Source organism: Oreochromis niloticus, linkage group LG13 (assembly GCF_001858045.2).
Source record: "Oreochromis niloticus isolate F11D_XX linkage group LG13, O_niloticus_UMD_NMBU, whole genome shotgun sequence".
NCBI classification, from domain to species: domain Eukaryota; kingdom Metazoa; phylum Chordata; class Actinopteri; order Cichliformes; family Cichlidae; genus Oreochromis; species Oreochromis niloticus.
Window position 1 is genome coordinate 9,824,523 of NC_031978.2, and position 25,600 is coordinate 9,850,122.

Here is a 25,600-nt window from a genome sequence, read left to right on the forward strand (position 1 = left end):
ATAGTGTAACTATAGTATTTCAAAGAGTGGAAAAGGGGCTGCTATAACTTGTACACACGTGACTGAGACTGTTCTGACAGCTCTGTGTATGGCTTCTATAATAATAGGGAGTCCAATTGTAGGATATTTTATTTATGTATTTAAACCGTTCATTGTATTTATCACGTAATGATGTCAGTTTGTGGTGATGTGTCTGTAATGGGATATTTTATGCATTTCTTTTAAGACCTTTACAAGCCGTCTTTCTGGTTTGCCGTCCATATTAGTTGCTCTAGTCTCTAGTTTCCTTTATCAAGCTGATATTGCTGTTTGACCTTTGTATCTTATCTGAACCGTGCTCATTATATAATGCTCTGTCCATTGTTTTCTCTTTGCCGCAATGTCTTACGTAAATGATTTTTTCTGGCGATTTATTATATTTTATTTTCCAAAGTTTGTAGGAAATGAACTATAAGAGGGGCCTAATAATAAAACACATCAGATACTGATTTTAAATTATTCTGCGGCAAAAAACAAACAAACAAACAAAAAACGCTGCTCAAAAGACAGATTTTTCAGTTGGATGTGCGTTTTTTTGCATGCAACTTCAGGGTCACTACAGTTCATTTTCATGACTGATACATTGACTGGCAGCTTTGTGCGCGCATCACGCGTGGAGAGGACTGCGGGGAATGAGGATGACGGCCAACAGCGACGCTTATAAATAAAGCGCCCACCGCTGCACGGAGTGGTACTGTAGACTTTGGTGAAGAGTAAGCCAGCAGGGAGCGGCCGCGGTTCATTGTTACATCGAAGGCGACGGGGAATGAGTCCATTCTTGCATGTTGTTGTGTTAAAGCGAAGAATTGCGGTGCATCTCCTGCAGAAAGCAGAGAAAACCGGTTAGAGGAGGTGAACGGGTTTAGGCCTTGAGTGGAGGAGCTGATGTGACGTAGCAGTCCACCGACACACACACACGCGCGCGCGCCGGCTGCTGCTGCCTGCCAGGATCTCAGTTTAGGGAAATGACCGCGAGTGACCTCAAGGGAAACACTGTATTTTAGCGGTTGTTCGCAATTTTGTTTTTACGTACATTATAGTAAAATATACGACACAATTTAGCCACATACTTTAGATTAAAATACGTTATGTGAAGACGCTAGCTGGTCGCTAGACTGCCTCATTACCTTGGAAGACGGGCTAGTATTAGCTGGCTAAGCTAAAGTAGCCGGGTTAGACACTGCTAGCGGCTGGGGCTCTTACGTTTTGTTTCCGTCACAGATGCAAAGCTACGTTAGGTTAGGCTAGCTGCTGCCATGGATAAAGCCAAGTCAATGGTGGATAAGAAAGGAGCTTCGGGACCCTTTCATGTTAACAATGGGCAGAGCCAGAAGGTTTTTCACAGTCATGTCATGGTGGCCACTAACGGCAGCTGTTGCAGCAGCAGCAGCAGCAATGCATTCGGCTCAAGCACCGTACCCAGCGGCAGCGGCACGTTTGAAAACATGCATCATCTGCACCGCGGAGATGATGCAGAGTGCAACGGGTCCCCGGCCAAGAGGTGCAGACTACGGAGGAGGACTGAGTCGGTGCGAAAACACAGACCCCGTAAGTTAAAGGGTTTTTCTTTTTCGTTCTGACATGATTTTTCCGTATCTGCTGTCATTTGTGCCAAACATGAGCCGGGTAAATGCAATACCAACCGGCCGGTGTTTGCACAATCGTGCAGTGTTGCAATGAGAGGAATGGAAAAGCTGTCACTCAGCGCGAGTTCTGCCTCATTGTTAACGATTTCTAATTTATCATAGCTGTGTTATCTGCTTCAGATCACACTGGTGTCCGATTAGAATGCGTTAAACTGTTCTGTCCAATCTTCAAGCCCTGCCGTCGCCAGGGAGACCCCCTTTTGTTTTTAATGAACCCTCAGGTTGCATTTGGAGCGCTGTGATTGGTCGGTTTCTGGTGGTGAAAAAGCTCCTGATAAGTGGGCCTGGTTTACCGCAGCCAATAAGCACTGGACTCTTGTCTACAAGAGTGAGGGTGAATGAGCAGCAGTCCCGCCCCATTATTTACCGAGTATGTTCTGATGATGGGAGTAGGTTCATCCGGGTAAAGTTGGAAGTTTTAACAGAGAATATGTGAAAGTCTCGTTTTATTCAACGAGTAAAGTCTTTTCAGATCTCCGGGACTGACTAACACTTTCTGCGGAGATACAGTTTTTAACATTTTTCAGTTGTTATTATTATTATTTTGTTCACTCCGTGAGACGATATCTTGCAACATTATGAAACTCATAAATGAGAAGAAACCTGGTAAGTTTTAGTTGTCTTTTATTTGTTGGTACTGAGGATATCTAGGCATTACAATATATGTAGAATTACTCTTAATTACATGGACATAACAGTCAGTAATGCTTTCGTGCACAGCTGACTGCCAGCCATACTTAAGCATTCAGTGAAAGCCATTGGGTTTGTTATGGCTGAGTGTGACTGTCATGGTAAATCTCGTTACTGCTCTGTGGAGATACTTGCGGAGTGACCACATGGGCTTTTGAATGCCTTTCTTTATAAGTAAGCATGACGGCATTGCGTGAGTCTGTTAGTGACTATTTGGGAGAGACAAAGGCTGATGACATAGTTCTTGGTTTTCAGTGGATTTTTTGTCACTTTAACCCGTTACAAGCTTGTTCTATATTAATCGCCTCCCTTATGAGATCTCAAATACACTAATGTACACATATTTTTAAAAAGTGCTTGGTTTTGTTTCCTTACTAAGAAAACTGTTACCTGTTGTTCTTAATGCATTGCATTCTTTTTACAAAGTGACTAGAGTATAGAAATATATTTAATTATGCTCTGATATTTAAAATTCTTTCATTGTCACTTTGTCACAACATTTTTATAGTACTGCTGCACTTTACTCACTGATGGACAGAAATCAACCCATAAAAAACGTTTTATTATTAAAGAATGACATTGCAATCTGTTTGAAAGACTTATCAGAGAATAAATATTATCAGTTGTTATTCTGTAGGATGAAAAATCAAGTACAAAAAGATAAGACAGAATAACTTCTTTTGGTTAGATGTACCACTGCATATATATAGTATGTATTGAGGTTTGTATCTGTGAGTGATATGAGAAAAGCTAATCAGAAATTTTGAAAATCGCTATGATAAAATGTTACTGTAGACTAATATAACATACTTTTTAGATTTCACATCTTGATCTGGCTTTCTGTGATAACTGATGCATAAATCATAAGAGAAGTGGTGCCACTGGAAAGAAGAACCTACACCAGAATTAGCCCAGATTACAACATTAAGGACTATTTCATCTGTAAACTTTGAAATGTCCGGTCAGAGCTGCTCTGCTTAATGGTTGAGTTATCCTTGGATGCTGGCCAGCCATTCTGTCAAACCAGGATAACTTTCTAAGCTTTTCCTCAGTGAGGGCTGAACCTGGAATGTGTTCCCCTCAGGGGTGTGATTTTTGAAGTGGTTTAAGGTTGGGGTTACTTTCGGGTAACACTGCCTGTAGTACCCTTTATTTGCACCGGAAGCAACTTGGCAGCAGTTAGTACACGCAGTTAACAACAAAGCTGAAACTTGTCTTCACAGTTTTTTATTAGCTAATGTTTCAGTTTGACCTTTTAGTTTTTAACCAGCACATACGATTTTATCCTGTTTGTTCAAACAGGCATAAAGAGATATTTATACAAGTTATACAAGAATGTTTCAATACAGTGCAAATATACGAGTAATTACATCCATTACTGAAGTGCACTGTCACCCTCACCCCAACCAGGTGTGGCAGATAGTTGTCCCTCCCTGAGCCCAGTTCTACTGGAGAATTCTTTCTATTAAAAGTGAGGTTTTCCTTCACCAAGTGCTTGCTCAGAAGGTCATCTGATTGTTGGGGGTTTCCTCTGTATTATTGTAGGGTTTACACTATAAAGCGTCTTGAGGTGACTTTTATTGTGAATTGGCAATTCAATAAAATTGAATTGAATATGTTTTAAGCTTTGTTAGATTAGTGTGAGGATCTCATACCAAAGTTTTCCTGAAACTGTTCTGGCATTTGTGTGCATGTCCCTTAATTGAGGGTGTAGTAATTGTCAGTTTTATTTTATTTTTGCCACTTTAGTAACAGAAAACAAATATATCTCATATATAGGAGTGTCTCAAAAGCATTCTCACAAATGAAACCTGTGATAGTTTTTGGATATATTCAGGTTGCGACTTTTTCATTTAATGACAGAAACAAACAGACAGACAGAAAAAGTAACCGTGTCACACCCAGTTTCAATCTCATTTGGGTCATCCTGTTCAACCTGAGCATAATTTAGTAACATAGTTGCACTGATAAAGAGATACATGTACAGGTTCATCCAGGTGTGCCACAGGTTCAGTCAGTGTTCTACTACTGCCTTATTTAATGGATTGTGACTAAGACATGATGACGAGTTTCAGTAAATGTTTAGGAAATTTGGGAAGGTGGAGATTGTTTCAGAGATAATGTAAATTCAGATGAGGGGAAGTGCTTGACCTATGAAACCCAAAATCCAACCAAAACTTCTTCTCCAGACTGAAACTTCTCCTCCACACTGAAACTATGTGGAGTCCTGCAATTCTTCTGATTTCCATTTCTAAAGAGTAGAAAAGTGCCATTTGCCTAAAAATGTTCCCAAGGACAGCACACTTGGAGGGGTTTTCACCCAACAAAAACTTGCTCCCATGCAGTCCTCCAAAATCCCAACTACAAATTGCTGGTTGTTGATGATGTTGTGCAGTGGTTGAAAGCGGATTGGTTGACAAGTGGACCAGAATAGAGGACGGTGTTTGACAGGAATGGGACAAGTGAGGGGGAAAAAAGATATAATATGAAAATTACGCACAGTGGCTGCAGTGGACACACTTGGCTTCACTTCTATATGCTTCTTTATGCTATAACTTTACTCTTCTCTTTGGCTGGCTGACAGACCAGCAACAGCTCAAGGAAGAGTAGCCCACAGACCGGTTGTACCACTGCCTCCATCAACAACTGACAGGTAGAAAGTGGTCAGCAGCTGTTTTAAAATAGAAATAAGTTGTTTCCAGGATTCGTTTGTGTGTGTGTGTGTGTGTGTGTTTTATATCTGTGGTATACAAAATTAATTGCACAAAGAATAGTCTGCAATGAAAAAAGTAATTTCCTGTGATATCACAAATTGATACTTGCAGTACAGAACCTGGAACAAGGGAATACTTGAGACATAACAAAACACATAGCACATAACAAAACAATACTCTGGCTTTTGTTTATTGAGGTAATACAGACTCAAGGCCAGCCTGCCCATGAGGAAACATGAAACCAGACGGACTAGATTATGTGGTAATAGCAGATGATGCTTCAAATAATAACAAAGATTTCTCAGTAATAAATTGAATGTGTTGTTGTATTGGATATAAAAAATACACATCTAAGTAAAGGTCAAGTGTGGGAAATGATGGATGTAATTAAGTTTTAGCAGTAACATTGAAGGTGATGGTGGTACTTCTCTGATTGTAACTATAATAATATGTTCGTAATAGTAAAAGTAAAGTGGATGCAAAAAGAGATGAAGATAATGGTGAAACACTTAATCTTAAGACTTTAGAATATCCAGAACAAAACATCCTTATTATCTTCATCAGGATGTTTACATCATCCCAGAATATAAAAAAGGCAAATGTAGCTGAACAGGACAGCTAATTTGTACTTTGTACTGAGTAAATGTATTTATATACATTCAGCCTCTGGTTAGCACTGTAACTTATCAAAATCTTTTAAATGAAAAAAGATATAATCTATGACCTTTTAAAGTAATGCCCTGTCATTACTAACGGTAAATATATTGTCTAGGTATGCAATAGAGGAACCGGACTGTTTTTTTTTTTTGTTGTTTTTTTTGGTGTACCTTTTAAGTCTCTCTCACTCATTTTTGTCATGCGGGGCAAAAGCAATACTTTTGTTGTGTCATTCCCTCTTCTTTTTGCATAATGTGCTTCCACACACATACAAACACCAAGCCCTTCTATGAAACCTGAGCTTAAAGGTGAAGCAATGAGAAATGTTATATATATATATGTTAGTTTTTGTGTGTGTGTGTGTGTGTGTGTGTGTGTGTGTGTGTGTGTGTGTGTGTGTATAAAATCTGTGTATGTCATGGGGACATGTAGTGCAATACAGGTGTTTGTTAGGCCAAGGACCTTTTACCTACATCTACACAAATCACTCTTCATGCCCCAACCTTGCTCTTTGGCTGGGCAAAGTGTGTTTGTGTGATATGGCCCTGTATGCTCTTTGAAGCCTTGAATAAGTCAGGAGTTCCTGACTTCTTGTTTTTTCCATGACCCTGAAATTGCTAAAGACCAACTCTTAGAGAGATTTAAATGCTTTGGATACCTTAAATAACTTTCTACATAATAGTAAAAGAGTGATGGAAACAGCTAACAGTAGTTTTCCTATTTGCCTTGCAGTGAATCAAGTTTCAGTGTGTTAATGAAATCCATCCACTCAACCATCCATTTTCTTCCACTTATCAAATTCAGGGTTCTGGTGGTGCTGGAGCCTATCTCATCTATCATAGTGTGAGGGGGGCAGGGTACAACCTTGACAGACTTCCAGTCTATCACAGGCATGTCCATAAAATTCAACAATAACAAAAAAGTACTCAAATGACTAGGCTGTATATTCATATTTGCTGATAACATCTCTCCCAGGAAAGCATCCTCGCAAGTTGGAGATACAGACACCCTCAGGACAAAACGTTGACACGTCAGTCAGGAAATGCATTTTTCATGAAGTGGAAACTTTGTCCCAACACAGCCAATGTTGACATGTTAGAAAAAGTTGGTGGTAGTCTGTCTTGACCTATTGTGCAAACCTGGCAGAAGGGAGCATTTGTATCAACAGTATTTTTGCGTTTAGTTAACTTTATATCTCTTTGATATTCTTTATTTTTTATATATGCTTTATTTAGTTACAAAGTTCCTGAATACATACCAGGTCTCTTCTTTTAAGAAGTCCAAGTCAAATAGGCAGTGCAAAAGGTTACCAAAAAAACACAAAAGTAACAAAGAGAAATGATAAAACAAGAGATGCTTACACATCTTAATGCATTTACTAACAACTTTAATCTCTGCTATCTATTGTCCCCAAACTTTAGATTTACAGTCTTTTTAGCCTCTGATTTCCACACACAAAATTGATGGTGATTGATGACTATGTGTGCTCTATTAGTTCTGTTTCCCATTGATGTAGTGGCCTTGTTGAATAAAATGTAGCATCCCTCATTGAAATCCAAAGAGGTCCCTTTGTTGCTCTTTGCTCTTTTTTTTTTTTTTTTTTTTTCCTGTCCACTAAGCCCACTTTTAGACACAACCTCAGAAGAACGCTAGAGCTTAATTTTTAATTTTTATCCTCTCTAAGATTGAGTACATTTATGATAGACTGAGGTGGTATGGAAACTGTCCGGGTGGTCTGTCAAATTAAAATCAGATTTTTTTTTCCGTTTTAAAAAAATCATGGATGCTGTGTTTTTGGGCCAGGGGTAGAGGGACCTTTCCTACTTGTGATCAGCTTGAAGTTGAAAAGCTAGTACTTCTGACTGAATGAGGCTTCATATAGTACAGATAATCTGCACATTTGTGAAGGCTTCATTAATGCTGAACAATATGTAAATATTTTATGGAACCGTGTCTTCTTCAAGAAAGGGCTTGTTTAGAAGAATAATGCCACACTAAATTCTCCATGTAATACAACAGCATGGATCTTTAGTAAAAGATTGGGGCTGGCAATGTAGTCCTGTCACTTACTGAAAACATTACAAAATGAAAAGTATAACTGAATTGCTGAGCAGCTCATATCCTTTCTCAAGAAAAAAAAAGAGGTCAAATCAATTCCCAAATAGTTAGAGAGTGTTGTTAAATAAATGCAATGCAGTATCATGTAATCAAATGGAAGCCACAACTTCTCATTTTCAACATTTAATATCTTGTCTTAATGACAAAGTCATTTTCAATTATTGCATTGTGGCATTACATTTTGTACATTATCGCCAACAGGCTTCAAAACAGGGTTACAGTTTTCTCTTACAACGTATTTGTGATTTTTGCCTCTTGTTCAAGACAAACACCAGTGTTGCAGACGCTGTGCATGATACTTGGCTGCCCATGTTAGCAATTTCAGTGCTTCAGGTTCAGGACATATAACATCAACAGAAGGGGCTGGAGCTTGAAACACCAAGCTTGCAATTAGTGGACACTCTGCTGTACCATCTGAACCATAACTGACATCTTCCTTACTAACATTATTATTGTGGCTTAAATGTAGTTTAAAGAATTTCCACAATGACAACATAAAACCCTAAAAAGGGAAACAGGAAGTTTGTAGTTTTCACACAGATCATTAAAAAGTCACAGCAGTGATGTTAACATAGTTAGAGTCTCCAAGCAGCTCAAAATAGACTAAATTAAAATCCTTAGATTATTTATGTTTATTTCAGGGAGGAAGTCATGATTTTTATACTGTAATGTTAAAAAAAAATATGTTTGTTTGTATAAATTTAAATTCTGAATTTGAATCATGTCATGTACTGCTTGTGAGTTTGTTCTTTGGCTGGGGTTATGGAGAAAAACATGATTGTCACTTGAGGCAGACCCTGTCATCTACCCTGGCTGGCTGGCTTTCGTAACCTTTCCTTGCAGTGTTGCCTTTCATTTTGTCACAGTGGGAGATTTCATTTCTTTGAAGGTGGAAGGCAGAAATGCTAGTAACAATCCATAATACTTGTGCAATTTTACTTTTCTCTTTTAAACCATTAATCTTGATCTCAGTGGTGAGAGCTGCTGTCTCTATTATAAGCATGTATTTCCTGTATTAAAAAAAACAGAAAAAGAAAAAAATATTCTCTTTGTTTGGCAGGATAAAATGATAGTAATGAATCTAAGAATCATTAGTGTCACACTCAACAAGAGGAATATTTGAGTTAAAAAAAAAAATCTAGCAGGTGAGATTTCCACAGCAGGCATTGGAAAATCAATGTCTGTCAGTTCTTATTTACAGACATGAGAGCAGGTCACTGGGTAAGAGGGCACAGTGGCAAAAAAGTGCACTAGACAATGAATGTGGTGGTGGGTGACTAAAAGAGGCATTAGCCACTGTAGTGGAGTTGGAGCAGGTGTAGCGTTGGGCTATCAACAGATAACCTTAACAGGGTTAAAAGTCATAGAGTTGGTTTTGGTTCCTATTAGTTAGCTCAGTTTTCAATAGGCAAAGGTGTAAAAGTATTGCATGAGTTTACATTGTTCTGTGCAAATCATTTTATAGATATTAAAAATAATGTGAAACCTGAGTAACCTTTGGTTACGACAGTTTGCTGACATTAAAAGCAATATCAGTGGTATATCATTTACAAAGCCTATCCTTTATGTGTTCAAAAGAAAGTAGATTTTAGTAGGTGTAAAAGTGGAGACTGTGACACAGTTTCACCAAAAGTGAGATGTTACACTGAAGAGATTAATACTGAAGTTACTGTTGCGCATTCACTTTACTGACAAACAGTAAACCGTATCGTATAAGGACACATTCCCCCTACAGGACCTGCTTGGCCAAAACCATTCCACGAAGTCTTGGTGCACAGTTTTTGTGCTGATGTTTACTCTGAGAGGGTGGTGTGGAACCCTGTAGTTATTGAGTCAGCAGAGCACTCGTGACTTTTACACACTAAGATCCTCAGCTCACAGCAACCCTGTTCTGTAAGTCTTTATGGTCTGCCATTTTGTGGCTGAGTTGCTGTGGTTCCTAAACCCTACCACTTTGCAATAATACCACTTACAGTTGATTGTGGAATTTTTACAAGGGAAGACATGCAGCAAACTTAGTTTTTGCAATCTTGGCATCCTGTTACAGTACCACACTCGAATTCAGTGAGCTCTTTAGAACCACACATTCTTTCTCAAACATTTTTAAAGACAGACTGCATTGTTAGGTGCCTAATTTTATACACCTGTGTATAAAACCTGTGGATTTAAAACACATGAATTCAAAGATTAAGACATTTGGCCCAATACTTTAGTCTGTATAGTATGTCAGTTTGACATAATTTACCATAAACATTAGATTGAGGGTCACATGTGCATATGCGTGTGTTGCTAACACTAATTGCTAACAAATCATAAAGGATGACCACTTGTCAAAGGATGATAAGTCGTCATCCTCTGAAGTGGAATCCTGAGCTTAGCTGAAAGTGGACTTTGCCTCAGTAAGCCAGACAGTCAGTCTGTTCCCTTCACTGGTCAGTTGTGAAATAGTCACTCTGATCATCATGCAAGGGCCAAGGCGCAGAGAGGGCAGTGAACAGTTGCGTGCTGACCTTTTTAAGTCCAAATGCTGGTAAATTAGTTCAGTGTTTAACTACTACTGTCATAAAGGTAAAGAGTCAAAGATATCAATGTTCTAAGTCTGATTTACTTGGATTTGAAACAGTTAATTGATGAATTATTTATGAATGTTGTATTTGTATGTTATTGTTGTATTTAATGTTATTATTCAGAGTTTTTGAAATTGATAGGAAACTGATGACTGCAGGCACACGCACTCTTTACAGTTAAGTGATTAATCATTTGCTGAACTTCTATTCAGAGGTAGCTGCTTCAGTAGAGAAGCTTACTGATCAACATTTACTCTCATTGAAGCTTTGAAATAAAATGTGTTCTTAGCATCTAACAGTATTCAGTGAGCAAAATCCAAGTTTATAAGTCTGAAATCTTGAATTGCTGATTCTATATTTACAGAGAAATATATAAACAATTACTTAGAATGGAAATCAAGCTGATGTATAAAGTAAGGACACATCGCAAGTGTCAGTGTTTGTGTGACATATCTCATAATAAACTGATCAGCCAAGGAGTTGTAGAAGAAGCTTCATTTGTTTATCATTCGTGTTTCTGTAGGATTTTGTTTACATGTGAAAGGCGTATTATATATTGTCTCAGTGTGCTGTTTACCAGTCATGTACTAAATGATTGGCTTCAACACAATCTTTTGTTCAATGCTGCCTTCCACAGCACCACAGCAACACATAGTTTATGTGAGCATGGTTGTCTTGAACACATGGTTTCCATTGTTCCAAATAACACACTAAATGATACAGCTGGTATTAAATGTCATGTGTGAAACCTTCCTTTTCATATTTGTCTTACCTCTCTACAGCACAGCAAAAACTTAAAACTAGATTTGAGGTATGCTGAGTGTTTTCCTCTGATTTAGCTCTGTGTAACCTCATTTTGTTATCAAACCATTCTTTACCAAGATTTCAACCAGAACTTTTCTCTTTGCTGAAGTGCCAATGCAGTTAGCTTATAAATATGGCAATATATTTTGTACGTCTTGAAAAATACAATTTGATGTATTGTTTTTGGAGGCAAATATCCATTGCTTTGTGGTGAATTAAAAACATCCTGCAGTATCACTTATGTCATCCTGGCCATGTAAATGTTAATTTAATTAAAGTGACTGACAGATGAGAAACAAGGGGAAGCTATAAGGAGTGGAACAGAATGAAGTTGGAAGAAGATGGTGTTCAGTAAAATAAAAAGCTCAAAGGACAAAAAGGAAAAATGTGTGGTGAAAGGCAAAAAACTCCAAATGAGAGAATGCTGCATTAAGTTTAGATGGAGGAGGGGAGGAAGTGGGAAAGGTCGAGAAAGGAAGATGGATGGTGTGTATGAGACTGTGATAAAGGCTGAGAGGAGAAGCTAAGGGAAAAAGAAAATAGGAGGCTGAACAGTGTATGAGATACCGAGCGAACGGGAGATGATGGGGAGTGGTAACTGTTTCTATGGCAATCTTGTGCTGTGGTAGCTTTTTTTTTTCCCTAGCCAGTGGTGCCAGAAGATTTTCATCTTTTTGTTCTGAACTCAGTGTTCTACCCCAAAAAATGTTGTTGTTGTTTTGCAGCATTCGATGTACAGTGCTCCTACTAAAACCATCCTGGAAGCAACATTACTGTCTTGGCAATTTGGATATCTTAACTGCCTTTGGGCAGTTATTTTGCAACTCCTATCTAAATGAACAGGGAGACATTAGTAATAAACTCCATTGATAGAATTACTGGAATTTGCTTCATTTCCTTTATTCATTCCTTGATTATGATATCCATAGGCTTAGATAATAATGAGCAGATGTGCCTGCCACATCACAGTTGAAAGTGTTATGATTCTCAACTGCATGTATCTGTGCAGCAACACAGTTGGCTCATATGTTTCCTGGTTTAGCTTTTAATTGGCTTTTGGCAGAGGGATTGGGGATAAATGCCTTGCGGTTATTGAGTTCTTTCATAGATTTCTATTAAGGATTATTACTCTGAGTCTCTGGTGCTTGTTTCATGCAACTTTGGTCTAGAGCACATCATGGTTCAGGGGTATGTCCTTATCATTTGCAAAGGAAATAGGCTTGTATTTATTTTTATTAACAGAACAACCAGAATTCAATATGTTATGCAAAAATGTCTGCATAATGTCTTGTTTTTTTTAAAAAGTAACAGTTTCCTTGTTTTTCCATTACCTTCTCCAGCCTTCCCCTGGTTTGGTATGGACATTGGTGGGACTTTGGTCAAGTTGGTGTACTTTGAGCCAGTCGATATAACTGCAGAGGAAGAACAGGAGGAAGTGGAAAACCTCAAGTCAATCCGCCGCTACCTCACCTCAAACGTTGCCTATGGTATGACTATTTACACAATTTATGAGATGAATTTTGTTATCAGCTTCAAATTCAGCTTTTGGGTTGAGTGTTCAAAAGAAATTAAAACCCTAACACAAATCAGGAGACAATACCATATGGTAAAAATTATTCTTTCCTCATTCAGGTAAAACAGGTGTACGTGATGTTCACCTGGAGCTGAGGAATCTGACCATGTGCGGCAGGACAGGAAACCTGCACTTCATTCGCTTCCCAACACAGGCCATGCCCCGCTTTATTCAGATGGGACGGGATAAGAACTTCTCCAGCTTGCACACAACACTGTGTGCCACTGGAGGCGGGGCTTACAAGTTTGAGAATGACTTCAGAATGGTGTGTGTGCAGTATATCCATGATAACATCTCAGTATCAGTAGTACTGATTAAACATTATGACATAATTACAGTGAATAGTTGATTAATCAAATACTTAGTTGATTGAAAATAGATATGTGGTGTATTGGTTAACACATTCCTCTAACATGTTAAAGTTCCCCAGTGCAAGATTGGGAGGGGACACAAATCGTTCATGTCTCAAAATCTGTGCCAATTCAAATATGCAGATTCATCCACGGTGATTACCCTTTGCAAATAACGGCAGATTTAGAGTTTGTGCAGTGACTCTTTATATAGCCCACGACGTAACCAATGCAAGTAACCAGCACTATTGCAAGGATTCATACTTTGCGTGGTGCAATATGTGTTAATTAAATTGTGGTCATGTCCTAGTATTTTAGAGTTGTTTTTTTTAAGGCAATCGTCCCTCAAGTTTTTCTACGTCTTTGTCCATTTTAATAGTGTCAGCAGTCTCTCTCCAGGAATTTGCTGGTAATCTTGACTACTTTTATTGAGGTTTTGATTACTTCTCATATTGAGGTGACGTTTAGTCTCTGACTGATTCATTCAAAAGTTGCTGTGAAAAAGTAGTTGGGAATACACAGGAGTAACCACCTGTACTGAACAAGCAATATGAATTTACATTTCTAGGGAGGTCAATATCAGTTTATGGCATATTGGGTTTCAGAAGGGGACTTTTTTGTTTTGTCTTTAGCCCCCATTTTTGATATGTTAATTCAAACTCTAGATAAACAATCAAGAAAATGGTTAATAGATAAATAAATGAAGAAAAAGTGAAAAAAATCTAGGTCATTTGTTTACAGAATCGTGTTTCAATGTAATTTCATCAGAAATTCTTGCCCTCCCTCACAGTACCTTTTTACCTAAGTTCATTGACCTTGTCTGCACTTCAGCAGGATCAGTGAAATCTCTGGCACTGCACAAACTGTGCTAAATGTCATCAATTCAACTCCAATGTGTTTTAAAATATGTAACTAAGTCTCAAGTCTACACTGTTTTTTTGTTTATCTCTCAAAGTCATAGCTTTTGTATAGACAAGCAATACTTGTACAAAGTATGACACAGACTTGTGAACATTTAGTGATTGTCTTAACTGCTGATTTGTCTTAGCAGTCACAAAACATTAATGCTGTGGCTCATAATTTTTGTGTTTGCACACTTCCTTTTCCAGTTTCAAGTGTGCTGTCATATCTCTCCTTACAACAATTATAAATCTTTGTTTTACCCACCATGGCCACCATATACTCATGTTACTTGCTGTAACAATTCCAACTCAGTGTTGTTCCAAGCTATCAAATAAGTGGTTCTACTTTTTTCAGTGTTATTCTTGGGCTCTATTATTTACTACAAGCAACAGGTCTCTTCTTAATCTTTACGCCGATACCATCATGCCAGTTTACAGCAATTACCACGTTGTATGCTTTTATAGGAATGTTCATAGCCTAGTCTGCATTTGGATAAGGAAATTTTAAGTTTTAAAGGCCATTTTCAGTGAGGATTTGAAAGTCATTTTAATACTATACAACTGACAAATCAAGGGTTACAAGAATGTTTTACTTTAAATCATCAGGAACAGTTTAGCAGATAAAATAGTGCCTTCTCAATGTTTTAAATCTCCTACGTTTGTGAGCAGATGGCTGACCTGGAGCTGCTTAAGCTGGACGAGCTGGACTGCTTGATTCGTGGTCTGCTGTTTGTCGATCGGGTAGGCTTCAACGGACACCCTGAGTGCTACTACTTCCAGAACCCATCAGACACCCAGAGCTGTGTGAAGAAGCCCTGCACTTTGGACAACCCCTTTCCTATGTTGCTGGTCAACATTGGCTCAGGGGTCTCCATACTGGCTGTGTACTCAGAGAACAACTACAAACGGGTGACTGGTACCAGGTGAGGAGACTGGGAACCTCTTTAAGGGTGCACACAGAATATTTATAAGCAGAATAGAAGAATATAAATTTTAATGCACTTGATTCTTTAGTCACAGGAAACCGACAGGGAAATCACTCAAAGACTGTGTAAAACAAAGGAAATAATGAAAGGAGTGAGCCATAGATTTCTAGACAGAGGATGAGTGAACATAAAAATTCAAATTAGATACGTTTAAAGATATTAAAAAATCAGATCAAGAGATTACTGATACAGTGTGTCTACTGTCATTTAACAGGCAAGTGATGGTGTGTAGAACAGTCCATGTCAGTAGATGACAATACCAAAACGTTATTAATATATGTATTAATCAAGCTAAAGTAAAAAAACAACAACAACAAACAAACAAAAAAACTGTTGCTAGATGAGGCTGAGAGGATAAAATACCATTACTATAGTTAAGTGTTTATTTTTATTTTTCACTCAATAGTAGAATATACACATTATTCTACACATTAAACTTGTTTAAGCAAATAATGTTTCTATAACCTGTCTGTGAAATAAATTCATTGCTTGAAGCAAAATGTATTGAACAAAAAAGTGCCAGTGATAGAAAATAGGTCCTGTTTTGCCCAAGTGATTTCCAACCTGATAAACAATAGAAGGATTATAGCTGTTTGTTGTTGTGGTGAAGTCCTCTGAAGTCCTACATCTGTGTCCTTTGAACATGAAGTTCTGCATGAGAAGTATTTGCTCAAGAGTGTGTGCAAAAGGTGAAGGTGGCTCTTTTATGACTTTAGTAGATCTGGCAGATATGCCAGACTCAGTTGCCTGAGTTGCGACAGTCACATTCATTATCACCTTGTGTACCTTAGTACTTACATAATAGTAGAACTAGATATGATCATTGAACTATAAAAATTTGTAAGAAACTGAAGTTGCTTCTCTCCATTTCGTGTTGTACAAAGAGTTTTTTTTCTTTTTAGATGATATTAGATTTACTCAGCCTCCTGATTATTCTGTTATACAGTGAAATCATATTTTACCTTATAAACATTTTTTTTTTTTTTCAACTACAGTTGCTGTTACTTCCTTGTTCTGTAAATGGCAAGTGTGTCTTATTGCGGCTACTCACCGTGACATCAGAGTGTTTATGCGTGTGTGTACAGCCTCCATCTGAGTCTATTGCACTGTTCCAGGAAGAGAAACATGATCAAACTGAACTCACATGTTGTGGGTGTGAGTAGTGTGGTCAAGTAGAGGCACAAAGGCTTTATACATTAATGTTGTATAAGGTATTTTATTTCAAAACAACTGTCTCATGTTGGCTCTGTTTCTCCTCTCTTATTCTGGCACTAACTAGGTGTTTATTTTGTAGCATATTTTAATCCAATGTATTTATATAGACAGTTTAAAAATAACCTTTGTTGTACACATTGTCTAGCAGCAAATATCAGAAATATATGCAAAGAAAAATAAGATAAATTATATGGAGTTTAAACAAAGACATAAAAGTATAAAAACATAGTAAACTAAATCTTTAATACTAAAATGGCCAGCCACCCAAAAGCCATAAAAACCATAGATTTTTATTACAAGCTTTTCGTGCTTTATTTTTACAGTTGAAGCATAATGTGTGAGACATTTTGTTGGCCTAGGACTTGACGTTTGTTCCATGTTTGGAGTTCGTATGGGCATTATTTGTACTGTCACTGTTAAAGTGTTCACACCTTTTCTATTGCTTCTTTAAACTTCAGTAGCATTTTTCTCCCTTCTTTTTCTTTGATCTATAATTTATGTTGTTTACACCCTTTCTTTTTCTTGTCTTCAGTCTCGGAGGTGGTACATTCCTGGGGCTTTGCTGTCTGCTCACTGGCTGTGAGACGTTTGAGGAGGCTTTGGAAATGGCTAGCAAAGGTGACTCTACAAATGTGGACAAACTGGTGAAAGATATTTATGGGGGAGACTACGAGCGATTTGGCCTACAGGGCTCTGCTGTAGCATCGAGGTACGATCACGTTTTTTCTTTCTATATTTAAAGCTTCTTGTTTTGTTTTTTTTAGCGGTACAATGAAATACAGACTGATCCCAGGAGTGTTTGTATACATACTATAAAATAGGTCAGTAAACAATAAATATAACAGTGTGATGCAATGAACAGAGCCGTGTTTGGTTTTTATTACTGAACTTTGACCAGGATGCCCATCTTTTATTTGTCTGGTTGTCCAATGTCTTCACTTCTGACATGATAATGAAAACCAGTGCAATCATGTGAAGCGGAACTTTTTAATTAAGTACATTTCATGATTCAGTAGCTTGTAGAACCAGCTTTAGAAGCACTAACTTGAAGTAAGCATTATCTCTGACTATCTGCATGACATTAAGAGACCTGTCCCACCAAGTCTGGACTTTGACTGGGCCATTGCAACAGCTTGATTGTTTTATTTCTCAGATGTTCTGTGTGCTTGGGATCATTGTCCTGTTTTATGTCCAAATTGGGGCCACGTTTTAACTGTTAGATGGATGGCCTCACATTTGACCCACTTGTTCAGTCTTTTTCTTATTGTAGTGAATTTTAACATTTAACATGCTAACTGAGGCCTGTAAAATCTGAGATGTAGCTCTCAGGTTTCTAGGATGTCCACTCCTAAGGAATATTGTGGCATTGTGTTAAAACTAACTTGAACACTCCAGAACAGCAAACTGGCAAACCATCTGCTTTTATAGAGGTGATCACAACTGCAGATGATTTATAAACAATTAATCTGTTGCATTTGATTAGGAGAGTCTGTCTGTTCTTTCTGTGGAAGCAATAAGAATGTACTTTAGTTTGCACAATGTTGTGCAAAAACTGTCTTTTTCACATGACTGTATGTGACACTTGTAATTTTTGTAGCAGATGTTATAGGAGCTTATTTCAGCTGGCTGCTGTGCTGGGCTGCATTGTTACTGTTAAAATACTATTTGGTTATTGTAACTATGAAAGATTAACAAAATGGGGGGGGGGGGGACACATTGTAGATGCAGATACAACACTAGAGTAAATCCTAATCTGTGTCCCTGATTAAAAGCTGGAAAACCTAAACTGATCTTTACTCACTAAAATGCACACCTGATTAATCAATAATCTAATTGTGTAAAGTGGATGAAATTTGCTTGGAACTTGATGAGTGAGCTAAAAGCTCTGATTTATGTGCTCACATAAATTGCTCATTTAGCACAATGAGTTAAGAGGATAAATTATCCAAAATTGTGTGGACATTGTTTAATTGCAAAAAAAGCAAAAACATATCAATAAATGAACAGTTAGTAATAAATATTTTACACACAGGCTCATTTGCTCTGGTAAACTGAATTTAGCATGTATACAGTAAACCTGCAGCTCTGGGTCCAAAGTTGTTCCATAAAGCATTGTAAAAACACATGTAATCACAGTTATCAAGTTCTAATCGGTGTTTTGTTATGGTGTTCTTTTTAGTGATTTATTGAAACACACACACACACACACACAGTGACAGCTGCTTCAAAAGGTTTTTGAAGAATTTACGGGTTCTCTTTTTTTTTTTCTGTTTTTTGTTTGTTTGTTTTTTTTAATGTGAAGAGTCAATTAAACTTTGAGGAAAATGTCTTTTACAACTTGGGGTTTTTTTAATGGTCTCTCTTATAGTTTTGGTCACATGATGAGCAAAGAGAAGCGAGACAGCATCAGTAAGGAAGACCTGGCCAGAGCCACTCTGGTCACCATCACTAATAACATAGGATCCATAGCACGCATGTGTGCAGTCAACGAGGTACACACACACACACACACACACACACACTGAGTCGGTCAACTATACCCAGCTAATCATAACAGCCATATAAAGGTTATGTAATACAGATACTTGCATGATTTTATCTACTGTTTCATAAACCTCTAAGATAGTTTCTTGTTGAAGTTCTTAGAAACAGACACCCAGACCAGAATTTAGTCATTGCATCACCCATCGACACGCCTACACCTAAACTACTCTTTACTGGCTACTCAGGATTACCCAAAACATAAAATCAACTTCAAATCAAATTGTTCTTTACAAACACATTCACAATTTACATCTTATGGCTTGCTATAGCTATTTAACCATAGAAAAGAGAAGTTCTTTGTTGTCGTGTGTGTCTGTGGTGTCTGTGGGGTGGAGCTTTCTTAAAGTTTTTTTTGTTTTTGCATTTTTAGAAATCCAAATATATTCCTTAATTTTAAGTTTTGGGGGGTTTTTTGGTAAGGTTTCTGGATTTGTTTATATTTTAAATCATACTGATGGCTTGGAGTTTTTTTTCGTGGCAAAAAAAAATCACCAGATTTCTTCCCAGCACACTTGTGTTGTAATATGTTGTAAATAGCCAGCTGTAAGCTAGCAAACAATTCTGGGATTGGGGTTACTGATACTATGTGACAAAAATTATTAGGTTTAGTAGGCAACTGTAAAATTAATTTAAAAACCAAAACAGTAGCAGCTAAAGCTGAAGTAAAGGATCAGTCTGGAGTATTTCTACATGCTGTGAGCTTCTTTACAGTGTTGCCTTGTGGCATGGCGATCAAGCAGCATTGTACAGGGCTATCACTGCATGCAGAGCTGCAGCGAAGAAAAACGTGCATATATAGGGTTAAGGAGGGTTTCTTTTAAATGACTTCTGAAAGCCTTACTAATAAAATTAAGACCCCCATTTTATCATAAACAAAAATCTTGGTAACTGGATTTCAGTCCTGTATTTGACCATTATATTGGCATAGAATTGTGCTGTTTAAGCTACATCGACCAACACAAAGTTACCCTGCTAAATTTTCAGGTAGAATTACACACTTGCACACAACACAGCAGGATGTTTTGCAAGATTTTTTGTGTCTTTGGTATTCTACCAGATTTCATCAGTGTTTGTTTATTGGTTCTCTAGCACCACCATGTGGTGGTGCTAGAGAACTCATGTCCCATTATTTATTACTTTATTTTATTTATATTTTCTTTATTATTGTATTTGTAGATAATATGCCTTTATTATAGTCAGTTTTTATTAAAATTTGCATGACATGGATTAAATGTCAATGTCATAAGAAAAATTTACCTTTAAAATGTTTCATTTAACCAAGTGAAAGACCTGAGATTTAGTATCCTTTTGCTAACCGTGTCCAGGGACAGAGGGGAGAGAAATACGAATCATCAGCGTTTCATTATCAGAACAAGTTGTGAATTACTTGTTTAAGCTCTGCCTGATTTCAGATCAGTTTGTTGGGTCTCAGTTTCTCTAAATTTAATTTTTTTTTTTCTTTTTCTCATAAGAAAATTGAGCGTGTGGTGTTTGTTGGGAACTTCCTCCGTATCAACACAGTGTCCACCAAGCTGCTAGCCTATGCCATGGACTACTGGTCCAAAGGCCAACTAAGAGCCCTCTTCCTTGAACACGAGGTGAGCAGATGGCTATCCTCTTGTTAAATTAAAGCAATTATTTAATGTGTTTATAATAATTATAATCATTATATTTACCCTCAGAAACAAAGCACTGGTTGGTTACATGATAAAAGCCTATAAAACATATATTTATGTGCTTGTCTTTTTGCTCCAGGGTTACTTTGGAGCTGTGGGAGCACTGATGGAGCTGCTCAAGACAACAGAGGACCCCTGAAGGAAATTCTGTCAGGACAACATCAACTCTTGACAAGACGATGTCACCTGCCCTTGAAGGCCGTGATGTCTTAATGCTGTGACATCATCAACTTTTGAAGCTGCTGACAGGTCCCATTCGTAGAGGCCACAAAAGGAACACTAAGAGAGAACACAGAAACTGATAAAAGCCATTTTTAATAATTTAACACCTGTAAATAACAATGACCTCTAACATTCATCTCCTAAATTTCCCATCATCCCCCTATCATAGAGGTTTTAATATTGTAATCTTTTATTTATGGTTTCCGTTAATGGGGTCTGCTGATTCATGTAATCAGCCCTATGTCAGGAAGCAGAGACACAAAGTATTTTAGTGTATTTTGTTATTGTGTTTGTGTGAATAGCTACTGTAGCATTACATCCTGGGGACAGTAGTGCGCCGGGAAACAATTTGTGCAACAGTTCTTTAAAATAGGATGCCTTTGCAGAAGAGTTAACTGCTGAAGGAGGGATTTGTACCACCAGCAACTCAAGGAAACATCACCGGGGGGTTGGGCAGCTGTGGTTGCCGGTTTGTTGCACAAAAAGTAGCCCATTGCTCTACTGTTTCTGCTGAGTGCACTGAAGCCAAAACCTGTTGAGATTCATACTTTACCTGCCTCCTTCAGCTCCAATGGGAAGCAAAAAAACAAACAAACAAAAAACGGTCTTTATTTTGCTCTACTGCATATGGCCTTTGCTTTTTGTTTGTCTCTCCTTTGTCTGCCTATATGTAAGCAAAACTAGCACCACCAGATTGCCATGCATGCATACTCAACCTGCTGAGTTTAGTGTTAGGTGACGGGACCAAGACGTTGTCTTCCAACAGACTGCAGTGCATCATTGATTTCTGTTCTGTTCTGACTGGCATCGCCAGAACTACTGTTGAGGACCCAGTCTGACTCGGCTACTTGTGTTTGTGACGTATGAAACACTTGATCTAATCTTTATATTTCTTTCTGTTTTTCTTTAATTTCCCTGTTTTCTGTCAGTGTCAGGAAGATGGAAGCGTCATTCATCCTTTTCTGGCTTTTCTGCCACGCTGCTGCCTTGTTTGGGTGTTTGTAGTGTGATTTTAATAAATGTTCAGACTCAGAATCCCAACATAAAAAATAATTAGCTGATGATGCAAAGGTAAAGTGTCAGTTTGTGGGAGACAGCTAGGAGTCACCCCAACATGTTAGACTGTTTACCATTCTGGTGCCGACACTGTTGGTAGCTGTTTTAGGTTTGGTCCATGAAATTGTATTTTCCCCCAAACCCCAATTACCCGTCTCTAAAAACAAGCACTTACAGAATTTTAAGAGTTGTCCAAAATTCCCAAGAATTTTAAACAGGTACTTTATGATTGCTGTGAAACGACCATAAAAATCTGGAAAATCCAAATTGTCTAAATTGAAATAATTGGTGAGAATTAGCCACAATTATGTGGTAGACTTTGAACAGAGAATGGGCTTCATATGCCATTGCTGCCTGTTTGCACTGATTTAAGTCTATATTGACACTAGCACTATAAAAGAGTCTATTTTTAACACTTAGGGTAATACCCATAGGATCAGAGACTCGGACCCTTTGAACCGAGAGCCAGTCCAGATCTCTGCACTGAGGTAACTGGGCCTAAAGTAACACTTGTATATTTATCATATACTTGAAAATGGCACGTAGAGCTTTAATATGTAATAATTTAGCATTGCCATTTTTGAAACACAGCGTGATCTGCGATTATTTGAGAATGCTGAAATTTAGTTAACATGAGCGCATGTTTGCATGGACACAGGAAAGGTTTGTGTTATTTACTAAGCTTAGAAACAACAGTTGTAGAGAGTCACACTAGTAAGTTTTCCATTTGCTATAAGAATTGTCTAGTGTTTTTCGAGAAACAGACCACAAGTGTATTACGCTGTTATGTCCCACCTATCTTCACTTCCTAGCCTGAACCTTTACAGCCTTTCTTTTTATCATCAAAGCAGCTGAGCTATAAAGCTGAGCAATGCAGGAAATACTGTCCACTGTTATATATTAGGTGTAACTGTCTACCTGCCTTTACTCTCCCGAATAGGAACTATGCTCTTTCTGCAATCTCGAGTTAGTCGTCGCTTAATTTGCCTTCAATCATTAGACTTTTTATCAACACTCACACCTCCAGCTGTGTTCAGTATTGCGGGTTTTACACAGTACATGAATAACACAGAAACTTAAAATTACAAGGGTAAAATCCTAAGGCGCTAGTTTAATGTAGCCTACTAAAGTATTCTGTACATTTTATTGACAAATATTGAGTGATTGCCACTGTCCCCGCTTCACCATCTAACATACACACTGACTACACTTTGACCCCGACCCTTAAGCTGCTTTGCTGATCTGTTTGTGTTTAACACATGGGAGAGTAGGCTCATAGGCCACTTTTTGTGAAACGTTTATTTTAAACTGACACCCATAGTGCAATAACATCTAAAAAGGTTTTCTTGTGAATTGAAAATGCCTCATTGTTTCCCATTTGGTGATTGAACAGAATCAAAATAGATAATTGTACTTTTTTTTTTTTTTTTTTTTTTGACAAATGGTTTGGGTTATCTGTCTCATTGTAGTCCAGCTAGTGTGATTCATACTAAAAGTTGGTATTCAATTTCTGCTGAAAGGTTAACAGGCTTTATAAGCTTTGTAATGGCTTGATCAATGTAAATGCCGTCACTTATGCAAGTGTTTTGAGTAATAGTGTAGTGAAATAATGGAGGCATAATATTGTGAAGAGAGGTTTTGCAATTGCTTCCTCGAAAATGATCAATGTTCCCTGATGTTTTCTTTTAGCTGTGATGACACTGCAAACTGTGACACAAGCTATGCTTTCTTCTCTGTGTGTTTTTCTTTTTCTGTTTTCCCCCCTTTGCCTTGTACCAACTGATGTTTGGATGTTAATTAGTGACCTCAATCTGTCAGGTGCCACTCTGCTTTAAAATCAGGCTGGAGTTTGATACCTTGTGCCACCCCTTCATTTAATCTAAAAAAACCAAATCATTTGCCTTTTAACATGTGTTAGCCTGGTTGCACCGTGTTTGTGCCCTTCAGTTCCCTGCTACTTAACCTCATTTTTACAAGTTTTAAGTTTTACTCTTGCTTTTCTTTTTCTTTTCATTTGTACTGTAACAGAAGATTCATTGCAGTTAATACCCATTCAGAGTCTGAATATCAAATTGTCCACCTGCAGTCCCAAGTGGATCTTGGTACATAAACAACATTAACCTTCAGTGCTAGCTTTCGTTTCCTTTGTTTTTTATTTTATTTTGGTAGAGGTTGTGACTGTCTTTATTTTTTATCCTTATTTTTTTGTGGCCAGTAAGGAGTGATAATGTAAGTTGGCATCTTTGTGTGTGTGTGATTTCAAAATGTCTAAAATGCCTGTTTTTTGTTTGTTTTGTTCTCTATTGATGTTTCCATTGATTTCAGTTGGCCCAACAGACCAGTGTAATTGCTTCCAGCCATCATAATCTGTCAATGTGCAGAAATCTGTGGGAAAACGTTGAGTTTCTCTTAGCAAGTTTTACTTTTTGAACACATATCACCACGGTCCTGCAGAACATTGTTTTGCAGCACAGGGGAACATCTTTTTATGGAAACCAGTGGTTGTATCTTTTTACTTGGTGTTAGGGGAATCATTTTGAGATGATACATAGTCACTGTAGAACATAAATGATATGTTGTTAATTTTACTGTTTACCCCTATATCCCCACTAACAATTGCAAGCTATTACATAATTTTCATACTCCAGAAATTTGAAGCTGGTGTTACAGACTGTTGTGGGATTATGGGATAATATTGAGTTTAGATACGTTTAGTATTGTTGAAACTAACTGGTGTAGTTGCATACTGTTGCAGCTTCACTGTTTCTAATGAGAACACTTGCTGGGTTTTAAATTTTTCAGATAAAATGTTTATGGAACTGCATCATGCTGTAGATAAAATGTGAAACAAGAATTAAGTCCTTTTAAGGAAATTAACTACTAAGTGGTGGGTTTTTCTGTTATCATAAGTGATCAGTGTGGGTGTCTGTCTGCTTTCACAGCAGTCTGAATTTAGAGTTTGCTATTTGAACATCACTAACACTTTTTTGGTGTTTTATTTCCCATAGGGAGGGACTATCTGTATTCAGACCAGTATGTATTTCTATGTACTGTACAGAGCCTTGGCTTACAGTGTCCACTGAACTGCAAATGTTATGTCATCATAGTGAAATCTAACCAACAAGCTATGCAGTATTTCGTCTGTTGAGATCTTTGTCCCGTCTAACAAAGACACATCTCTTCTTTAATACCTACCAGAGTTGATTTGACTTGATGTTACTCTAAAATATATGCAACCCTGTTAGCTTTTCCTTCTGAGAAATCCTGTTTGAATCTTGATGGAGAGAGAGTTTCTCCTCCTGAAGTTTCTGTCCTGCTGATTTAGTTAACACTAATCGAGGTGGATGCTCGTAATCAGGATGTTTCAGACCCAATTATGCAGCAGAAGAAGCTTTTTTTTTTTTTCCCCCCAGATGTGTGTGTGACAGTTATTTTGAATGGTGCCAGATGTTCTCCTAATCCAGTCTATCATGTTGGATGGATGTTTGAGGGGAAAAAGTCTTTTAAATGTCCTGGAGCTCTGTAGTGTTAGTGAAACCTAATATTAAATACAAGCCACTGTGATGACATGTTCCTCTGACCTTTTGCTTGTCTAGTATCTTTCACACCATTTTCCTAACATTTCCTCAGAGGTTGTTAATCTGGTCGAACATCCTGGTACGAGAAGACATCCAGCCTTTTAACTGTTTTCTGGAATGCTTGACTGGCGGGGCAGATATTGTGTATTTGATTGTACAGAGATTTTGTAAATATTAATATGATATATTCTACACCAGCAATCTGTCCGTTGATAAAGTTGTTTTAACTGTTCAGGGCCAGGTTTCCCAAGCACGACTCACAA

The 25,600-nt window shown here is 37.7% G+C and overlaps 1 protein-coding gene across 2 annotated transcripts; it reads left to right on the plus strand.

Moving 5' to 3' along the window:
* Positions 1 to 633: 633 nt before the first annotated feature.
* On the plus strand, positions 634 to 25,600 carry pank1a (pantothenate kinase 1a). 2 transcript variants are annotated; one of them, XM_003438220.5, is made up of 8 exons: positions 634 to 1,587; positions 12,576 to 12,722; positions 12,868 to 13,073; positions 14,730 to 14,983; positions 16,794 to 16,970; positions 18,630 to 18,753; positions 20,278 to 20,403; positions 20,561 to 25,600. In XM_003438220.5, the coding sequence occupies exons 1-8, from the start codon at positions 1,296 to 1,298 to the stop codon at positions 20,618 to 20,620; spliced, it is 1,386 nt and encodes a 461-aa protein (XP_003438268.2). In that variant the 5' UTR covers positions 634 to 1,295; the 3' UTR covers positions 20,621 to 25,600. The 2 variants fall into 2 exon arrangements, with proteins under 2 accessions (XP_003438268.2, XP_005473691.1); XM_005473634.4 differs by lacking the exon at positions 634 to 1,587 and adding an exon at positions 2,032 to 2,291.